Raw genomic sequence first — 18,912 nt, forward strand, 5'->3', positions numbered from 1 at the left:
AACATTCTTCAGTCTGAGCCTCTTCCAGTGCACAAGGCGAGATGGGGTCAGGCAAGTTCCATGCCCTGCGTGAAGCAGCAGGCTGATGCTCTTTTGTGCAACACAGCAGGGATCATATCCTTCCTTGCACCGTGCTTAGGGGCACACATCAGTAACCAGGCAATGCCACAAACCATATGCAGCTGCCTGGGAGGTCAGATTAGATCAGCCAGCCAAGCCTGGCCCATGAGGTTTCCCATGAAAAGGGACAATTTTCAAGAAAAAGATGAGAAGTTAAATATCTCCTAAACCCACGAATGCAAATCAAAGCTCTGTTTGAAGTGTGGACAACGTAAAGTCCTCCCTGGATACAGGAATCTGCCCCATCCCACAGGCAGAAGGTGTGACACGACCCCCAAGCGGGTGTGATGCTTTTGTTTCACAGCAGTGTGCTGTGGTTACCACAAACTGGGTCAAGAGAAAAATGGGATGCCCTGTGCAGCCAGCACCCCCTTTCCTGCGGGGTCCCACTGCTGTCCATCACCAAGGTCAGCAGAGACAACCTCTGTCCACCCCACAGTCAGCCCTACAGAAATACCCTGCCCAACTCCTTGTCCTCATTTACCTTCACCACCGAAATGCCATAGTCCTGCAGAGCCTCGACTGAGTTCTCAATCTGTTCCAAGAAGGGCTGGGCACCAGGAGAAACTAAAACAGCAAAAAAAAAGCTGGTTTCAATCCCTTCCTCTTGCAGACAAGGCAGCAGGAGAGCAGAACAACACCTTTTCTCCCTGGGCCAGGCTCTGCTAGCCTTGCTGGGAGTAATTCACTGCCCTGGGACTGGGGGTCACCAAATTCTTGAGCTAGCTGTGACAAGGGGGAAGGTGGGCATCAGTGTCGCTGTATCTTATGGATGATCCCTGAATCCAGCTGGATTTCTGTCCTCCCCTTCACTAAAGCCACCACAGCTTTATTTTTGATAGCTCCCCACCTTCCTTCCTAACACATCCAGTGTTCATGGGTTCCTCAGCCCACATCCAGGTCTCTGAGAAACCATGCCTGGGGGTCATGGGGGAGCAGAACAAGAAGGAAAAGGTGATGGATCTCCTTGTAATTACATTGGGACGTCCTGTGGGAAAGAAACACGGCACCTTTCAGGGGGTAGCTCCTTACAGGGCATCTGGAAAAGTAATGAAGAGGCTGGAAGGAGAGTGTTTAGGGACACAACCAGGACAGATGCCACCCCAAGACACTTCCACCTGCCAAGGGCACTCGGGAGCTATGCAAACCCCAATTTGCCAGCTGGGCTTGACCAGCTCTTCAAAACAGCTCTGGGTTTAAAGTACTCAGAATTGTCTCCTCGTTATTCCACTTCCATACACACCCTGACACGAGTCTCCTGCAAACCCAGCTGATGTGCATGCTGTTGAATACGTACCGTTAGGGCTGAAGTAAGCCAGGGACGCCCTGCCAGCTTGCAAGCCACCGAAATACTCCTGGGGGCTCAGCTCCTGTAGCAGACTCGTACTTCCCAGCATCGGAATGAAGTAAGCGCAGAAGAGCAGGAATGAGAAGGAAGGAAACCATCTGTCCTTCTGGGCTGGCATGGTTACTGTTGGTAACAGGCACGGGAGAGCCACAACTGCAAAGACAAACAAACAAAAAACAAATAAATAACAAAAAAAAAACAACAAAAAAAACCAAAAACACATATATATGAGTGTTTTCTGTTTAGGTAGGTGCAGCACGACTAATTTACAGATGTGACAGCTACACAAACACCTTGAGGACATCACGAACTAGTTACTCGAGCAGCAGGTGATCCACACAACCATGAAAATGACAGCAAAGGCCATTCCCTTTCCCCTGAGTGGTATCTGCAAGCACATGTACCCTCTGTGCTTTCAATTTAGGGCTGTTTTTCTTCCCTCCTTTTTTTTTATTTTTTTATTTTGGAATCAAACGAAGATGAGAAAACATCTTTTTGTCATTTAATTCCCCTCTTTAAAACCAGGTTCTGCTGCAGCCTGCCCTTCAGGTACCCAGCTTTGCTGCTGAGTGCCCTGCAGCGGGGCTGGTCAACAACGTCCCTGGCCAACAACGAGACAAAGCTGGGATTCAAGCCACCAAGAACATGTTTGCTTTGCATTCCGAGCTGCAGCTGCTTTCCTTAACAAATGCCCCTGTGTACATGGACTGTCATTCCCCCCAGCACCGTGTCAGATGCTGTCAGCTCGTTATCGCTGCCCCGTTACGAGCCCAAACTCAAATGCTTGAAAACAAGCAAAGTCCCCCTGCCTTGCTCCGAGAGCAGGCAGCTGGGGAAAGCCAGGCATGCTCAGCCTTCACAGGCTCCCTTCTCTCCCTCCCGCGTACACGAGGTGTTTGGATGAGGCTTTAGCAGCACGAAGGCATAAATATAACTCTGAGGAAGCAATGAAACCTTTTCACCTGAAAGTCTCTGGTGCTTCCTTACACCTTTCCCAGAGCCAGTCCCATCTGCCCCACTACAGTCCCTCGCCGTCCCACCCCCCCAGCACACACACATCCCACACTTTTCTGGCTGTTCACTCCCAAAAACGTGCTCATATTTGCTCATCCCATCCCCATTTGTGTTCTCTCACCTCCCCGTTACTCCTTCCTGCCCAGGGGCTTCCCTCTGGGCCACATCAACCTCTGCTTATCCCTCTCCTCCTCCTCCTTCTTGAACCTGAATTTCCCACCCTCCAGCCCTCTGTTCCTCCCAGCCCCAGTCTCTGGCTCCCCACAGCGATGTGCCAGTCTCAGAGGTGTAAGAAGAGCTCCAGGAGCACTCCCTGGAGGCACAGAGACAGAACGGGAGGCGAGGTTTATCACCCATGATCCAGGGAGACTTGGAGCACCTGGGTATTTGGGATTTTCTTCGTGAATCAGGTCCCATAAACGTGTCCAAGCTGGTAACCTTTGCAAACACATCTCCAGTCACTGTTCGAGGCAGGAGAATTTGTTGTCAGTCTGTTGTCTGTTCTTTCATCCTCGCTATTACAACACTATCCACTTGCCCAGCTGGAAATCTGGCAGTGATCCTATCCCCTTTGCTCATATCCTGCCTGCCAGCCTGTGTCCTCCTCCTTCCACCTCCCATTTTGCCCCTAAAATCACTTGTAAGGCCCTTGGACACATCTCTTAACCCCCGATAAAGCCAGGCCTCTCCCCAGAGGTGCAGTCACTGGCCTGCTCTGCCTTCCCACCAACACGGACTGAAACCAGATTTAAGGGCTTCCTCCCAACAAGTCTGGAGCTTTGGGTATTTTATTACAGACAAAATCAAGTCTGAGCACACCCAGCTGTCCCAGGGACCCGACCCCACCAGGGGACGACAAGCAGTCCTCGAAGCACCCCAGGCTTCATGGTGGAGCACTGGAACTGCTCTGCTGGGCACGGGGAGAAAACCCCTGTGGAGAACACGAAGAAAAGCTTGGCCAAATGATATTTCTGGGTTCAGCCTGGGAATCCTGAGTGGTCTGAATATATTACACTACTGCTTCATCTTCGTTTTACCTCATTGTACCAGCATTTTCCAGGCTGCAGAGCCCCCAGCCAGCAAGTTTTTACTCCCTAGGAATATGTTCCTAAAGGATAACAGAGCCACCACGGCCTTTCCTGTGATGATCTCTACAGATCCAGCCTTTTGTTGCAGCAGGACGTTCACTTTGCACCCAGAAGCTTTGTGTTTTTGGCAGCCAGGCCTCCCTGCCTGTCCTGCCCCCCCAGCAGCAGCTAAGCAGTGCGAAGCCCTCCAAACCTGGCCGGCAGTGGGGACACACAAGAACCCCAAATCCACACCGGGCTGACTCAACCCGTGAGCTAGAGCAGGCAAAAATGGCCTGTGGCACCCGCCCTGGCATGGCTGGATGCCCCAGAACAAATATGCACGCTGCTGAAAAACGCAAGGGAGAGCATAACGTCGGCCAGCCAGCCCCGGGGCTCATCCTGCACTTTGGACTGTGCACACAGGATTTCTTTAGGGGATCCAGAAAACTCACAGAATATCCTCTTTGTTTCAGCCTCCTGCTCCCCAGATCACACAAGAATCCCACAGGACACACCTGACTGCCCGGCCTTTCCTAAAGCAGCACGTCGGCCTGCAGCTAGCTTGTCCTAACACGGAGGCTGTCCCAACAGGTGTACTGTCTGCAAGCCTGTTTTCTCCCAAGAAGACGATAAATTGGAAATTGGTTCATCAGAGGCACAGAAAGCACCCTTGGGATCCCACTAAAGTGCATCTGGAAACCATCAGCCCACGGCCACTTCGCTGACCAGGGCCTGGGCTGTCCTGCGAGTCTTTAATTCATCAAAAGACCACACAAACTCCTCGTGAAATGCCTGACAACTGGTGACATATACTGCTGACAGCTGTTGAAATGCTGCTGATGTCAATAAGCAAAATATTTCAGTCTTTTTGTCTTTTTTTTTGTCTTTTTATGCGTTGGTTTTGTGGAATCCTATAGCTGGGCAGCGATATTGCATCTTCCACTGCTTTACATATTTTTCACCACAATCTTCTCTTCCCTGCCCTCCCTCGAAAAAGTGGAGAGCACCAGCCTTCTCTTAATCAGCTGACGAGTCTAAGGTTAATTATCACTACACGCTTTTGCTGGAACAACGAGCTCATCGGCCAGCTCCCTTCAAAATTTCTGAGGGCAACTTCTTTGCCCCTGCTGCTCTGAGTACGGCCAAGAAGCCGCCCTGGAGAGGTGACAGCGCTGAGCTGGTTCTTTGCCACTTTGGAAAGGGGCCATACTCATCTGTAAACACAGAAAAAAAAATATCTGCTCCCGATTCCACCTGCCCCTTCTCCCCAGCAGCCTGGGGAGGAGGCACATGGCATATAACAAGCCAGGCCCGGTTCTGATCACAGCGGTGCCCTCTGTCATATGTTGCTGTGGCGTTGAGCCCTCAGCCACAGAAAGGGGTTTATTTTTACACAGAAAGGGGTTTATTTCTACACAGAAAAGGGTTTATTTTAACACCAAATGTACTAAAAAGTGTCCCAGCCCGGCTGCCCCGTGGGGACAATGCTGAGAGCCCGGAGCTACGCTCGGAGGGCAGGCAGAGCCTCACCGCAGCGCTGTTTATCCACTATTTGTCCCCAATCCTTGCTTCAAAGCTGAGTGCTCACAGATTTTCCGTGCGCAGACAAACCCCCTTTTCACCAGCAGCATTTTCGGGAGGCTGCAGGCTGCTTTGCAAGCCCTCCGCCGCGCGGACCAGCACCAGCACAGCTCAGGGGACTGGAGGCACATCTGGCACACCAAGGCACGAGATAACGGGGCTCCTCTCCGGCACGCTGACACTTCCCCCAGTGTCCCTGTTGCCTCCCCCATGCCCTGCGATTTCGGATCCCACACCAGGGGAGGCCCTGGTGTGAGCATATGAGATACGGGGCTGGAATAAGGGGGTGAGGGTGCCCAAAAGCGAGGCTATCGTGAGCTACAGGAGCTGTTTTTTGGCACAAGGAACCTTTTTGGCTTCTCGAGGGTCCTCAACAGGCTGGGAAATGTTAAAATTAAATAAAATCCCAGCCTGTTCTCCAGCGTGCTTTGTCTCACTGCCCGTGCTGCCCCCCTGCCGTGGGACCCCCCTTTCCTGCTGGAGACCCCAGAAAGGGCCCTTCAGGATAATATAAAAATAAAACTCATTTCCCTGAGTTTTTTCACTTTCAGCCCCCACCTCCCAGCACCCCGGAGGACACGCCGCAGCCTCCCAGCAGGGCAGAGCCGTCCCATGGCACTGCACGGCCAACAGCTCACAGTGTGACCCGGCACCCTCCTTGTCCCCAAAGCCCCTGCGGGGCAGCTGGCCCCATGCTGATGGATGGTATCGCTGATGGACGATCCCGAGCTGGCTCAGGGGTGGCACTGTCACCTACCTGGGGTGTCACCTACCTGGGGTGTCACCTACCGGGGATGTCACTGTCACCCACCCGGGATGTCACCTACCTGGGGTGTCACCTACCGGGGATGTCATTGTCACCTACCTGGGATGTCACCCACCTGGGGTGTCACCTACTTGGGGTGTCACCTACCTGGGGTGTCACCTACCGAGGGTGTCACTGTCACCCACCTGGGATGTCACCTACCCGGGGTGTCACCTACCGGGGATGTCATTGTCACCTACCTGGGATGTCACCCACCTGGGGTGTCACCTACTTGGGATGTCACCTACCAGGGATGTCACCTACCTGGGGGGTCACTGTCATCTACCTGGGGTGTCACCTACTTGGGGTGTCACCTACCTGGGATGTCACCTACTTGGGGTGTCAGCTACCCAGGATGTCACCTACCCAGGGTGTCACCTACTTCGGGTGTCACCTACTTGGGATGTCACCTACCTGGGACGCCACCTACCTGGGGTGTCACCTATCCGGGATGTCACCTACCTGGGATGTCATTGTCACCTACCTGGGTGCCCAGCGTGTAGGCGCCGCTGCTCCCTCGTCCCTCGTCCCCCGCTGGGAGCACGCAGGCAGGGTTCCCGTGCCGCAGCTCGCTGTGGGTGACGGATCAGAGCCTCAGGGGTCTCAGCGTAGGGGATGAGGACACGGAGGGGACTCCAAGCGACGACCCCAAGCCCCCCCCATGGTGGCCACCCAACCTGCACCCCCAGCTGCCCTGCTGCTGGGGCACCCCTCAACCTTCCAGGACCTTAGGGGACCCCTCAACCTTCCAGGACCTTAGGAGCCCCCTCAACCTGCCAGGACCCTACGGGACCCCCCCAACCTTCCAGGACCCAGCTCTGTTGCTATGGGGCCCCTTTAACCTGCCAGGACCCTAGCGGGACCCCCCTTCAACCTGCCAGGACCCTTCGCGTCGCCGCGAAAGGTCCGGCCACGCCCCCTCATCTCCCGCAACCAATCAGAGCCGCGAACCCCCCTCAGGCCCCTCCCCCAGGGGGGCGGGGGCGAAGCTCAGCGCTGCCAGAGGCCGGCGAGCGGGAGGGCGGGGCCTAGCGGAGAGTGACAGTCAGTGCTGCCCAATCCCCGCTCCTCTTTGCGCTCGGTGGGCGGGGCTAGATCCAGGAAGAACCAATGGGGAGCGCGCTCTGCCTCCAGCCACCCCCTCAAATACCGGCGCTCCTCACTCGCTTGGCGGAGAGAGGGCGGGCGGGCAGCGCGGCGGGGAAGGCTCCGCGCTGCGCGTGTGTGTCAGCAGCTCCATGGCGGTGCCCGCGGGCTCGGTGCCGCCTCCCCCCCGCTCCTTATGAACCCCCCGGCGGCCCCCTCTGAGGGGCCGGCCCCGGTGGTGGCGGTGGAGGCGACGGCGACGGTGTCCGGCGTGGAGCTGGGGCTGACGGCCGTCCACACGGCGCTGTGCGCCTCCCTCTTCCTCTTCGCCTACCTGCAGCTCTGGCTGCTCCTCTACTACCGGCAGCGGCGGCTGAGCTACCGCACCCTCTGCCTCTTCCTCGGCCTCCTCTGGGCCGCCCTCAGGACCACGCTCTTCTCCTTCTGCCTGCAGGGCTCCCCCAGGGCCCTCCGGCTCCCGCAGCCCTTCGCCCACTGGCTGCTGCACTGCCTGCCCGGCTGCCTGCTCTTCTGCAGCCTCTGCCTCCTCACGCTCTACTTCGCTGAGGTGATTTTTTTTTAGTTTAGGGGCTTTCTCGCGTTTTTAGGGCTTGTGGGGGGGCGAGGGGGGAGGAGGGGCGCCTGGTGGCTTAAAAACCCTGCTTGGAGGGGTTTTTGAGGGAAAAATGAGGGTTTTTGGGGGAAATGGGGGTTTTGGGGGAAAAATGGGAGGTTTTGGGGTTGTGGCCTGAGTGCTGAGGTGGGGAGGGGTTGAGGGGCAGCCCCACACACACACAGGGTGCCCCTTGCCCCCCTCAGGCTCCCCTCCCTGTGTGGGGGTGGCAGCGCCGTGGGTCCCTTCATGAGGCTTTTTTTTTTAACCTTTTTTTTCTCTAATTTCTCATTGATTTCTCTCCTGCTAAGGGCCCGGGAAGTGGCAGCAGCAAGCAGCAGGGGCCTGGAGGGCCGCCAAGCATTACGTCACCAGCCCGGAGCCTCTTCTGCTATTGTTGCTGCGCTCCCTCCGGCCCCTCGCCGCCGCCAGCCCCGCTCCTTTCTGTGCCCTTTGGTGCCTCACAAAAACCCTAAAACCCCTCTGCTTCTCCCCATAACAGCCTGGGCTGTGGAGCTGAACCCCTTCCCGGCACAACAACACCCCCAGGACGGCGCTGAGCCGCTTGTTTTTGGTGCTGATCCGTGTCCCTCCTCCCCTGTGTTCCCCCATCGCTTGTTTTGTGTTTTATCCCCCTTCAGCTCGGTTTTATTCACCCCCCGACCCCTCCTTTTGCTCCCTTCCCCCTCTGAATATTTCCCTTCTGCTCCAGTTTCTCGCCAGCAGCCTCCCGGTTCGGGGACTCGCTTCGTAAACAGGCAGCACTTTTTTTCCTTCCAGCTCCGTCGCTGCTGCTCAGACCCCGCAGCCTCACAAAGGAATCGCTCACAGGCAGCGAAGCCGCTCCGATGCCTCACCGGTGGGGATTATTTTACGTTCCATAGGATGTCTGCACTCACACGATACCACAAGGCTTGGGGCCGTGGGGTTGCTCAGCTGTGTGGGTGCTTCCCTGCCCGGCACAAACACCTGGAAGCTGGTGTAATTCTGCCAGTATCGGATGCGTTGCCTGTCGAGTGCCAGCAGAATAAGAAATGCTGCATAATATTTAGGATATAATGTCTATAATCCGTCTTTAAATTGAAGGGAGCCTGAGCTACCTGTTTTTCTATCTGGTAGGTGTTTGTGTGTCCCTTAGGAGGCAAGCTCAGCAGGAGATCCCGAGCTCTGTTGCCCCGAACTGGCTGGATTTCTGTTTCCCGTGAGGCTGCTGGACTTGACAGCAGGTTTACCACCTCGCAGGCTCATTAAAAAGCTCCCTTAACGAAAGGCAAATGAGTTCAGGCAGGCTCCCTTCCTGCTGTGGTGGCTGTTTTGCAGTGGACTCTGGCTGGGTATGCCCTGCTTCTGTCTCCTTGCAGACCTAGAGCCAAGGGAAATCCTGTCTGAGGAAATAGGAGCTCAGCATCCAGAGTGGGGAAAAGGATAAAGTGACTTATTTTAATGGGTGTGCATGCTTCCCCACAGAGCAGGGCCTGACACTTGGCTGCCCCGAGCAGCACGGGTGGCCAGCACGTCGTGTCTTGGAGTGATCTCACGGTGGTGAAAGCCAGAGCTTGTGGGATTTGGAGAAAATCCACCTCGATGGACCTTTGGTGCTCTTCTGGCTTCCATTTTAACCAAAAAAATGGTGATTTTTGTTCTCCTGTGCTTGGAGAGCAGGCTGATAAAACTAGCCCATCCTCTTAGCTACCGACACATGGCACCTTTCTGCCAGCTTGGATGTGTTCTTTATTTTTTCCTTAAAGTGAAAAAAGTAAGAAGCTGCTGTGGAAACACTGAGGATTTAGAGATCTGCTCAGGTGGCTTCAGGCAGGAGGTGCTCGGAGGGCCCAGCAGTTCCCAGCTCTCTCGGGCCAGCTGGCAGCAACCTGTAGGGGAGCACTGGGCTGGCCCTGCTCTGGGGCTGCTGTCCCTGGTTGAAATGCCCTCAGATAAAAGCTGAGGCTGCTTTTGTGCCGGAGGCATGGCCAATTGTCCCTGCTCACAGTGCTGCCTTTGTGGGGGTGCCGGAGGAATGGCATCTGTCGAAGCAGGGAAGGAAAAGGGGGCCTGTGCTGCGCTGTTTGCGCTGATCTCGCTCGATTTATGGAGCTCCTTGAGATCAGGGTCTGTCAGAATTCCTCAGCCCTGCTCCCAGCAGGCAGAAGGACGCCCAGGACGCTCCCAGCCCTGTTTGGAAGAGCTCCTCTGCTGCCAGCCGGGCATCTGCTGGAGCCTCACCGCCTCTCCCAAGAGCCTGCCAGCTGCTGCTGCCCCCAGGTCATCACCAGGAGCCAGCATCCATAAATGCAGCCACAACAACCTCGTCCTGACCCTTTCCAAGACCTTTTTGGCATCGCTGCCTGGCCTGGGAGTCGGCAGCCGTGCACAGCGATGAGTAAGGGCTCTGCTCGGGGCTGCTCCGCCAGACTGGCGTGGCCCTAACCCTTCACCTGTCTGGGTCTGAGTGCTCCATCGGGCAGGATGACATCAGCCTCTTTCATCCCAGCTCCTCTAATTGCTCTGGAGCAGACAGGCACGGGGAGAGCATCCAGCCTGGGAGATGTTTGTCCTCGCTGGGGGCAGCTGCTGAGGGGTCACAGCCTCAAAATGTTCCATCCTGGAGCTGGTTCCTGTGCTCGGGTGGCTGTGTCAGCAGCCAGGAGGTGATCGTAGGTGCTGGTTGAGGCTGATTCCACCAGGAAATGACAGGTTTCTGCCTCTTTCAGGTCTCTTGTGGCTGAATGCACCACGATCAAGCAGAGGAGCATCTGTAGGTCGGTGTTGAGGCTAAATAGCTAAGAAAAACCCAAGGCTGGAAGGAAAAAGGCAAGGAAAAACCCTGCAGCTGTCCAGCCAGGGCTCTTGATTTGCACTCAGAGGGCAGAGACGAGGAGCTGCACGGGGCTGCTGGAGCCAGCACCTCCCTTCTGCTGCCCCGTGGCCTTCCCCTGTCTGTCTGGGGGCTTGCTGCTAGCAGAGGCTGTGGCTGTGGGCTGCTTTTATGGGAGTCAGAGCCCTGGCACCAGTATCTGAACTGGATTTCCGTGCTGCACAGCTGTGTGCCAGACCAAGAGGCTTCCTGGCTGGCTGTCCTGATGCTCCCAAAGCAATTGGATGCAGCCTACAGGCAAGGCAGGGATGGAGGATTTGGGGATTTCTGTCTCAAAGTGACCGTGCTTCTCCTTCCAAGGCTCAGGTTTCCTCTTGGATGGGCTCTTTGTGCATCACTTTGTGCTTCTGACTGGTGCAAGCCTCAACAACGGGGCAGAGGGCTTCGGGAACTGCTTGGAGTACTTGGCACAGGGTCTGAAGCTGTCCAATTCCTGTAGGAATGACTTCAAATGCTCGAAACAATCATAATGGAACAGACAGCCCTCAGGTCCCGGAGTGTTGCTGGGAATCCTGGTGGCAGGAGCCTGATTCCAGAAGCTTTGTGGTGCTGAAATCCCAGCAGGAGGAACAGCTGAGTGCCTTGTGAGGGACGGGTGAGTGATCCTTCCCTGCAGCTGCAGCCTGGGAGGTGACAGGGAGAGCTCCTGGAAGAAGTGGAACCAAACCTCTGCACTTGCTGAGATCTGTGCTGAACCCTGGATCTGCCTCGGAGGCTCTGTCCTCCCCGGTTCCTTCGGGATCCCAGTCCTCAGGACACGAGCTGTGAGGCTGAGTGTGACCCCGCAGGTCCCTGGGCTGTGGGGAAGGATGGCAGCGCTGATTCCCTTTTGGACAGAGTGTTTGGTGCTCTGAGGAGCGATGTGGGCTGTCACCAGGTGCCACACACCTCAAAAAGCTGAGCCTTCCACCTCTGGAGGGCTTCTTCCCTCTGAGTTACTTCTCAGGTGTGTTTGGCCTCCAAATATCTGCAGGGTGGAGGAGCTGAGAGCTCTGCGTGTGTCTTACAGCCTGCAGGACACCACTGGGCTGGTTCGGATCCATTATTTGTCTTGCTGAGGTGGTCTTCTCCAACAGGAGCTCAATCATGCTTGATTTCACTGAAATCCATAAAATTACTCCCTTGAGTCCTTAGTGACAAGGTTTCCAACACCACACCTATGGGATATTTGGTGTCTGTGCCCATCAGGCACCTTGCAAGTCTCTTTTGCAGTGGGTACGAAGCAAGATTTTGTGCTAAGAGGTGCCGTGGTCCTTCAAGATCCCCAGCTGGATGGTGGCTCCTGGTGTATCCATCATCACCAAGCTTAAAGGAGAGCTGTAGGGCACGTTCAGTAATGCTCTGCAATTTCTTTTTCCCCCCTAGGTCATATTCAAAGTGAAATGTGCAGCTGAATTCAACAAGTACAAGTAAGTGGTACTTTAATATAATTTTTTTAGAGGCTGCTTAAGGTGAATTAAGCCTGTGGCAAAAGGAATGGGGTTTTTGGACCCCAAAAACTGAACAGAGCTAATGCCTTACCTGGCTGTGCTCTGACAGAGGGTCAGTGTTGCTCCTTGGAGTAGGAATGTGAGCTCCAAGGATGCCAAAGAAGCTGAAACGTGTGCTGCATGCCTCCGTGTGCCATCAGCATCCCGGTGTGGGTGCTGATAGCAAGCTAGGGGAACTCTCAAGGTCCTCCTGAGCTGTCCCACCTCCAAGAGAGATGTTTGAGCAAAAGGTGGTACACTTCTGTGCAGCCCAGGTGCTTCCTGGCCTTTTCCAGGTAATCCCATGGTGGAAAAGGCAAGCTCCAGTGGCTTTCAAAGCTGCAGTGGTTGTGATGACTCAGAAAGTATCGACTGAAGTTAATGCAGAGCTCGAGCGACACTTAAAATCTGCAAGATAAGAGCCTGACTGTCAGAAGATGAGCCTGGTAACTCATGGCCACTCACACAGCTCATGCTGTAGGAGAGCAGCTCAGACAAATAAATACTCTGCAGACCTGGGCTGTCAGTACAACCACTGGAACTTCCTGGAATGCCCAAATTTCGTAGCATGCCTCGAGTTCTGCTTGTTCCCTCCTGATGAGACTGAAGGATTGTGAAGTATGACTCCAAAACCATGTGATTTAACTGTTTTTTTTCCCCATCTTCTCTCCAGGGTCCTCTTATATCTGGGCTCCATCCTCACCAGCCTCCTCTTCCTCGTTGTGAACCTGACTTGTGCAATGCTAATCCACGGGGAGGTCCCGCAGGACCAGCTGAGGTGGACGGTCCTCGCCCGTGCCCTGGTCAACGACAGCCTCTTCATCCTCTGTGCAATCTCCCTGGCTTGCTGCATGTGCAAACTGGGAAAGATGTCTTCAGCAAACGTCTACCTCGAGTCCAAGGTAGGGAAAAGCCTCGTGGACTGCCCCGGGCTCCTCTCTCCAGAGCGATGTGCTCCTGCTACAGGGATAATGTGCCCTGCATGTTTTAGGGGAAGGTGCCTGCAGTTTTGCTGGCACAACAGGAGGCTTAGCAGCTGCTCATGCTTTTCAGTTTTAGAGGTTTAACTTCAGAACTCAATTTTTAGTTTAATTTTGGGATTTAAATTTGGAAGAGAGGGTTCTCTAAGAAGTAAGATGTAGTTCCTGCAGTGTATTGCCACGAAGCACAGTCAAGTACTGATAGCTCTGACATGTGTAACAGCAGCTTCACCTGAGTGGGGCAGCAGGCTGCAATTAAGCATGCACCTGAGAGCTCTTCCCCAGTTTCTTCCTCTGAAAAGCCCTCACCCCTATCAAAGGCAGTGATTTTGATTTCCCCCTGCCTGGTGAGAAGGGCAGGCAGCAGTCTCCTGATCAGCCTGGAAGCAGCTGTAGGGCAAACTGTAGGATCTGGGAGCAGTCAGGTGCAGAAGGAAGTCAGCTGCCTGGCTCGGATATTTTTGAACTGCTGCCTTCACAGTAATGCAGCGCCTCGCCTCGTGTGCTCTGAGCCCTTCTGTCCTTCCAGGTGTCAGAGGGACTCCTCAGAGACCTTCCTCAGGTGAATCTGGGGGTTTAAAGCACTGCCATGCCTTCCTCAGGAGGGAGGTTACCCAAAGTATGGGGCTTGTGAACCCTGTTGGATGCTTTCCTCCTCAGGAACAGGAGAAAGGTGATAAACTTCTTGCAGCAGGCAATGCTAAGCTGCCAGCCTCCTCAAATCCTTGCTCACTTAACCCAGGCATCCAGCTCTAACTGGCTCTGGGCATTAATTAACTTATCAAGCCCTCCTCAGAAGATTGTGGACGTGGAAACTTCCTCTAGTTCCATGCCTGGGGCTGCCTGTAGGGCTTTGTTCTTGTACAGCATACTGTGCTTCTTCTGAGTACCCAGCTGGACTGCCTGGTGGAGGTTTCTAACACCTTCAAAATGATTCTTCCAAGGAGCAAAGTCTGGGCTTGCTGAGGATGTTAAAAGCAGCAAGATCTGCTTGGTGGCTGTTGGCTGGCCTTGGCGAGGCTGCCAGAGGAAGGCAGTGGGTGTGGGGCCATCTCTGGACCACCGGTTTGGAGCTGACAAACAATTCTGCTGGTCAGTAAAACCCTGAGGATGATGCTCCTGTGCCTTGAGCCTTTCCTGCTACTCCAGCGAACTCATCACATGAGGAAGCTCTTAACCAGCTCTGAATATTTTAGCAACATACAAATGTTCTAGGTCATTCTTGCCTGCACAGCTTCTCGTGTATTTAAATGGGGGGGGAAATCCAAGCTCTGTAGGAAGGTTTGTCTTAAAGCTGCTTTTTCCTTTCTGTTCCAGGGAACATCTGTCTGCCAAGCTATTCTTGTGGGCTCTGTAGTCGCTCTTCTGTATTCCTCAAGGGCTTGCTATAACCTGGTAGCTGTGGCCATATCTCCAGACAGTGTTCCTGGGCCATTTAATTATGGCTGGGACAACCTTTCTGATAAGGTAAGTCTGTTACCTCCTGAGTCCAGAGCTAGGAGCAAGGTGAAAGAGCTCCCATGGGGGCATGTGTAGGGGAAAAGGGTGTTACATGGGGGTGTCTGTTCCTCTGAATCCTTAAATAAGCTGGATTTCTGTGTTCTAAAGCCCTGCTTGTTCTCTCCACTGGGGAAAGCCTGAAACTTCCTCAGTCTCCCTACTTCAGGAGGGATTCTGTTATCATCAATTTCAATCTAACTCTTCTTTTGGGGGAGAGGAGGAACAAGTCAGCTAGAACAGAGGAGCAATATTTAATAAGGATCATCAGGATCAGAATAAGTTTTCATCAGGATCTTGCTGCATTTGTAGTTACCCTGAGCTGTGCCCAGCTCCGGGAGCCGTGTAGCTCTGACAGCTAAGAATTTAGAGACCTCCAACTTCCTTCCACAGGTGCACATGGAAGTGAGCAGCGAAGAATACGTCGTGTTCGGAGTGGTCCTCTTTCTCTGGGAGCTGGTGCCAACAACCTTCGTGGTGCTGTTCTTCCGGGCTCAGAGACTGAGTCAGAACCTGGTAGGTCGGGGTGAGCTGCTGAGGCTCAACACCTCCTGTTTTGGGAGCAGAACTCTAGGAAGGCTGTCAGAAATCTCACTCCTGGCCTTTTTTTTCCTGTCACAGACTCCAGCAGGAATGGTCAATAGTCACAGTTACAGCTCCAGAGCCTACTTCTTTGACAATCCAAGGCGCTACGACAGCGATGACGACTTGTCGCGGCTTGGGGCCAGAGAAGGAGGGTAAGTGTTGTGCTGGGCGAGTGGAGAAAGCTCCGAGCTGTTTTTATTGGGTTAAAAATGATTAGAAGTGGGTATCACGCTGACTGCTTGCAGGTAGAAATGTGCAGTGGTTATATACAGGAGGCCTCATCCAGGGAAGCTGATCTTTCCTCAGCTGGGGGATTGGGGCTCTTAAATTACCTCCGGAGGAGTTTTTCTGCTGGGAAGTGAGGTGGTGAAGCCCTGGGAGAGATTTGGTTTCTGGGACAAAGCTCTGCAGGAACATTTGGGATGGGGGAGGATGCTCTGGTATCCCCAGCAGAACTAAAAGGAAACCTGATGGCCCTGGCCTTGCTGCCTGGGGCTCTGAGGTCCTCCTGGCTGTTTTTTTTTTGTGAAGAACTGAGAGGTTCTGCCTCTCCTTGACCAATTCTGTAGGACCTGGTGCTCCTTTCTTTGCACCTGCTTCCTTGGGGACACCAACCTGCTCATCCTAACCCACAGACGTGCACCGTGGTCAGTGCTGGGGGCAAAACTCTTCCCTGGGCTGGCCTGGTGGTAGAGGCAATGTTCAAAACGATCCATCCCTGAGTCCCCTTCTGGTTTTCTGCTCTCTCCTCCCAGCTTGGCCACCCCTCAGTGCTCTGGCTGCTACGGGGCCCTGGCTGGGAACGACAGCTACACGGCGGGTCCCCAGCTCGGCGGGGCTGCAGACAGTGCCCCCTTGCTCTCTGCTGCAGGCGGCTCGGAAGCAAACACCCACCACAGCTCCTGCCCCACACCGCAGAACTGAGGAGGCTGCCAGGCCCCTTTCCTCCCAGAAGTGGCATTCATGTATAGGATTGTAACCTGTTCTTTGTTTTTTTTTCCTCCCCCTGAAGCATCTAACTCATTGACACAAACATTCCACTACCTGCCGCAGCCCTGAGCGGGACTGAGCCGACGGCTGCGGGCGGTGAGCGAGAGAACTGTGACTTTATTAAGGTACCATGTAGCAAAGTGAAGCTGAACTCTCTTCTGGAAGCTTATTTTTTTTTTTTTTTCTTGGTCTGGTCTTCAAGATGTTGGCAGCTAAATGCACCAGAGCTTCCTCACTAGAAAAAAAAAGAAACATCCAATGCATATTTGCACTTTTTATCTGCACACTTGGAAGGAACGGATCTCGCTCGGACCGCGCCTGGTCTGAGACTGTTCTAGTTACTCTTTTAATTGCACATCCGTCGCTGGGAGAGGCACTGTCTTCCTGCAAAGATGTATTCCGTGAAGTACTCTGCATCCTGACTCGCGTGGGAGCGTGGAGCTCAGTTACCAGTGTTAGGGGCAGGGGCTGGAGCGTGGTCCTGCTCTGACTGCTGGCCCCGGTTGCTGTCCCCATCCTGCCAAGGCTCGTGGGCTCGAAGCATATCCCCAGCGAAGGCCTGTGAGGGTGAGATCGAGTGCTCCTGCTGCTCTTGAGGTGGCTGCCTTGTGCCCAACCCCTGGCCGGTGGCGGAGGAAGAGGGCTGGAGCTGCTGAGAGGGAGGGGATGGGGGGCTGGGGGCTCTTAGGGCTGGAGTTGGCTCAGCAAAACGATGCCCGGGCCTGAAGTGTGTGTGAAATGAGGGCTGCTTCACCTGCTGGGGGTGAGCGTGGTCCTGATCCCTCCTCTTCACCCATCGTGGGGCTGCTCTGCCCCTCAGTATTCACTGGCATTTAGCAGATACCCGAAACTTCTACCCTGAGCAAATGTGAACCAGCAGAGCCTGCTGTTGAGCAGGGAGGGGGCAGAAGCTGCTGAAATCTGGTCCTTGGGCTTCTTCCCCTCCTCTCCTGGCTCTCTCCTGGGGTGCCATGGAGCAGGCTGTAGCCGTGGGGCTTCGGTGTGCTGGCTCAGGCTGGGAGGAGGCTCAGTCTGTCCTTCCCTTGGACCAGAATAGGCAGCTCTGGGAGGTGAGACTCTGTGTTTCAGGCTGGATCTGTTCCCTGCCATGTCTCTGAGCCCTGCGTGGGGTGAGTAAAGTGGCTCTGGACTCGTGCTGGGCTGGAGGGGCTGCTCCAGGGCTGGTGGCTGCTTTGACCTCTGCTGAAAACGTCAACTGGAAGTGCTGCTGCCCTGCTCGGGTGTCCCCAGCAGCTTGTGCGAGCAGCCCCAAGCACTGGGGCAGCCCTGGCCTCACTGGTGTGGCCTGGCCACCCCCCCTTTGTCACCCTGTCACCTGCCTTGCTTGCACCGAGCTCGCTGTCGCTTGTCACCCCGAGCACCCCCAGCCCCTTGGTGTGGTTTTTGCTGCCCCAGGGAAGGAGCAACCTCAGCTGCTTGGTGGAGAGGGCTCAGATCAGGGCTTTGTGGCACATCCCTGGTGCAGTACTTGAAGCAGGGAGCTCCCTCCCCACCGCCACGGCTCTCCTGGCTGCAGGGGGAGGTTGCTCCATCCATCACCGCTCGACTTATGGCAGAGCTAAGGGCGGCCCCAGCCCTGCTGCCCTTTTTTTTCTCCTCCCATAAGTCACCAAAGACAGCGAACGACGCTAGCGGCCCCCGGTTCTTGCTTAAATTCCAAAGCACTAGGAGCACTTTAAGTTTTTCTTTGGAGGGAAGGGAGCGTAGTGCAAAAAAAAAAAAAAATAATAATAATAATAATGATGAAATAAATACAAATTCAAGGGCTACAGGCTCATTGTTCACATTGCACTGAAGCACACACCACCAATACGATCTTCCTGGCAGTAGGATCGCAGGTCGGGGCAGTGAGTCGCCTTGCTGATGTACTCGTGAGTGACTGGCAAAAGTGTTTTGGTTTCCCTCGTTTGTATGGCTGGCCGTTAATTTCCGAGCTCTGACTGCTCCCCGTGGGGTCGGGCTTGTGTTTTACCGAAGTAATTTATAGCTGAGAAAAGTACAATGACTTTTTTAATGCATAGTTGCCTTTCATTAAACTTTTTTTTTTTTTTTTTTCCTTTTCTCTTTTCGGTCTGGTTTAACAGCGTGTTGGCTTCGCAGGCAGGCAGCTGCTGGCTGCAACAGGAAGCTGTGGCCGATGAATGTACCTATTTGTTCTTCACTAAACTGTAACCAAGCACTACGATGTTGAAATAAAAAAAAAAAAAAAGGAAAAAGTTTCTGTGCTGCCTTGCCAGAGGCCCGGCTGAGTTCTGCTCTTGCCCAGCTCCAGAAGTGGTCCTGGAGTCTGCCCGGCCCAGGTGAGGGGCTGGGGGGGTTGAGGCAGCACAGGACACGGGGACAGCTGCCTGCTGCCCCACAAAATCACCCCTAGCTCCTTAAAAAAGCTGCCTCTGGCCAGGCAGGGGTGCCCACGCAGCATTCCCAGGGGTTCTCAGGCTCCTGTCTGCACCTGCAGCCCCTCCAGCACCTGCTGTGAGCTGTGGAGGAGGCAAAAAAACAAAGCCCAGCAGCTCTGCGTTCCCTCACTTCCTAACACCCCTGGCACAGGTTTATCAGCACGGCCTTGGGCTTGTTTTGGATTGCAGCAGCTGCACACAGCACTGCCTGCCTCCTTTTAGGGGGCAAAATCAGCGCTCACCCCCTTGCATGTGCATTTTTGGGCTTTATTCTTGCGTAGCACCAACCACGAGCCTCTCCTAGGCCCTGTCATGAAGCACAGAGTTACGGGACCAGGCTGGTTGTAGGGCCAGGGTGCAGGCAGGGAGCTGGGGCTGTGCCTGGCAGCAGCTCTGTCCTACTGCCCCAGCTTCTTGTCCTTGGAGCAGCAAAATTCAGCTTTGTACCAGCCTCGGAGG

At 54.5% G+C, this 18,912-nt stretch overlaps 2 protein-coding genes across 10 annotated transcripts in view; one reads left to right on the forward strand and one right to left on the reverse strand.

The window, feature by feature from the left end:
- The window catches only part of TXNDC16 (thioredoxin domain containing 16), a 41,826-nt gene extending 34,979 nt beyond the window's left edge, over window positions 1-6,847 (reverse strand). For 6 of the 9 annotated variants that reach the window (XR_011809392.1, XR_011809393.1, XM_072038088.1 and 3 more), the window contains exons 1-3: window positions 2,862-2,949; window positions 1,418-1,621; window positions 605-687 (exon numbers count right to left, since the gene is read on the reverse strand). Coding sequence is in view for 7 of the 9 variants with exons in the window: in XM_072038088.1 (XP_071894189.1) it covers window positions 605-687; window positions 1,418-1,621; window positions 2,862-2,934 (360 nt within the window). In the remaining 2 variants the exon portion in view is untranslated. Of the gene's footprint in view, window positions 1-604; window positions 688-1,417; window positions 1,622-2,861; window positions 2,950-6,422 lie in introns of those variants that run through there. The other 3 variants (XM_027458359.3, XM_072038089.1, XM_072038090.1) reach the window with 2 other exon arrangements.
- Window positions 6,848-7,091: 244 nt separating this feature from the next.
- GPR137C (G protein-coupled receptor 137C) lies at window positions 7,092-18,104 on the forward strand. The gene is made up of 7 exons (XM_027457934.3): window positions 7,092-7,592; window positions 11,878-11,921; window positions 12,655-12,883; window positions 14,279-14,428; window positions 14,852-14,974; window positions 15,080-15,195; window positions 15,799-18,104. The coding sequence occupies exons 1-7, from the start codon at window positions 7,221-7,223 to the stop codon at window positions 15,965-15,967; spliced, it is 1,203 nt and encodes a 400-aa protein (XP_027313735.2). The 5' UTR covers window positions 7,092-7,220; the 3' UTR covers window positions 15,968-18,104.
- Window positions 18,105-18,912: the final 808 nt, after the last annotated feature.

The sequence above is a fragment of the Anas platyrhynchos genome, chromosome 5 (assembly GCF_047663525.1).
Source record: "Anas platyrhynchos isolate ZD024472 breed Pekin duck chromosome 5, IASCAAS_PekinDuck_T2T, whole genome shotgun sequence".
Classification (NCBI taxonomy): Eukaryota; Metazoa; Chordata; class Aves; order Anseriformes; family Anatidae; genus Anas; species Anas platyrhynchos.

Bases quoted from the DNA above. Each gene is read 5' to 3' on its own strand.
- GPR137C (XM_027457934.3), top strand. From the start codon at position 7,221: ATGAACCCCCCGGCGGCCCCCTCTGAGGGGCCGGCCCCGGTGGTGGCG. The intron at 7,593-11,877 runs GTGATTTTTTTT...TTTCCCCCCTAG, and splicing joins TCACGCTCTACTTCGCTGAG to GTCATATTCAAAGTGAAATG. The intron at 11,922-12,654 runs GTAAGTGGTACT...TCTTCTCTCCAG, and splicing joins GCTGAATTCAACAAGTACAA to GGTCCTCTTATATCTGGGCT.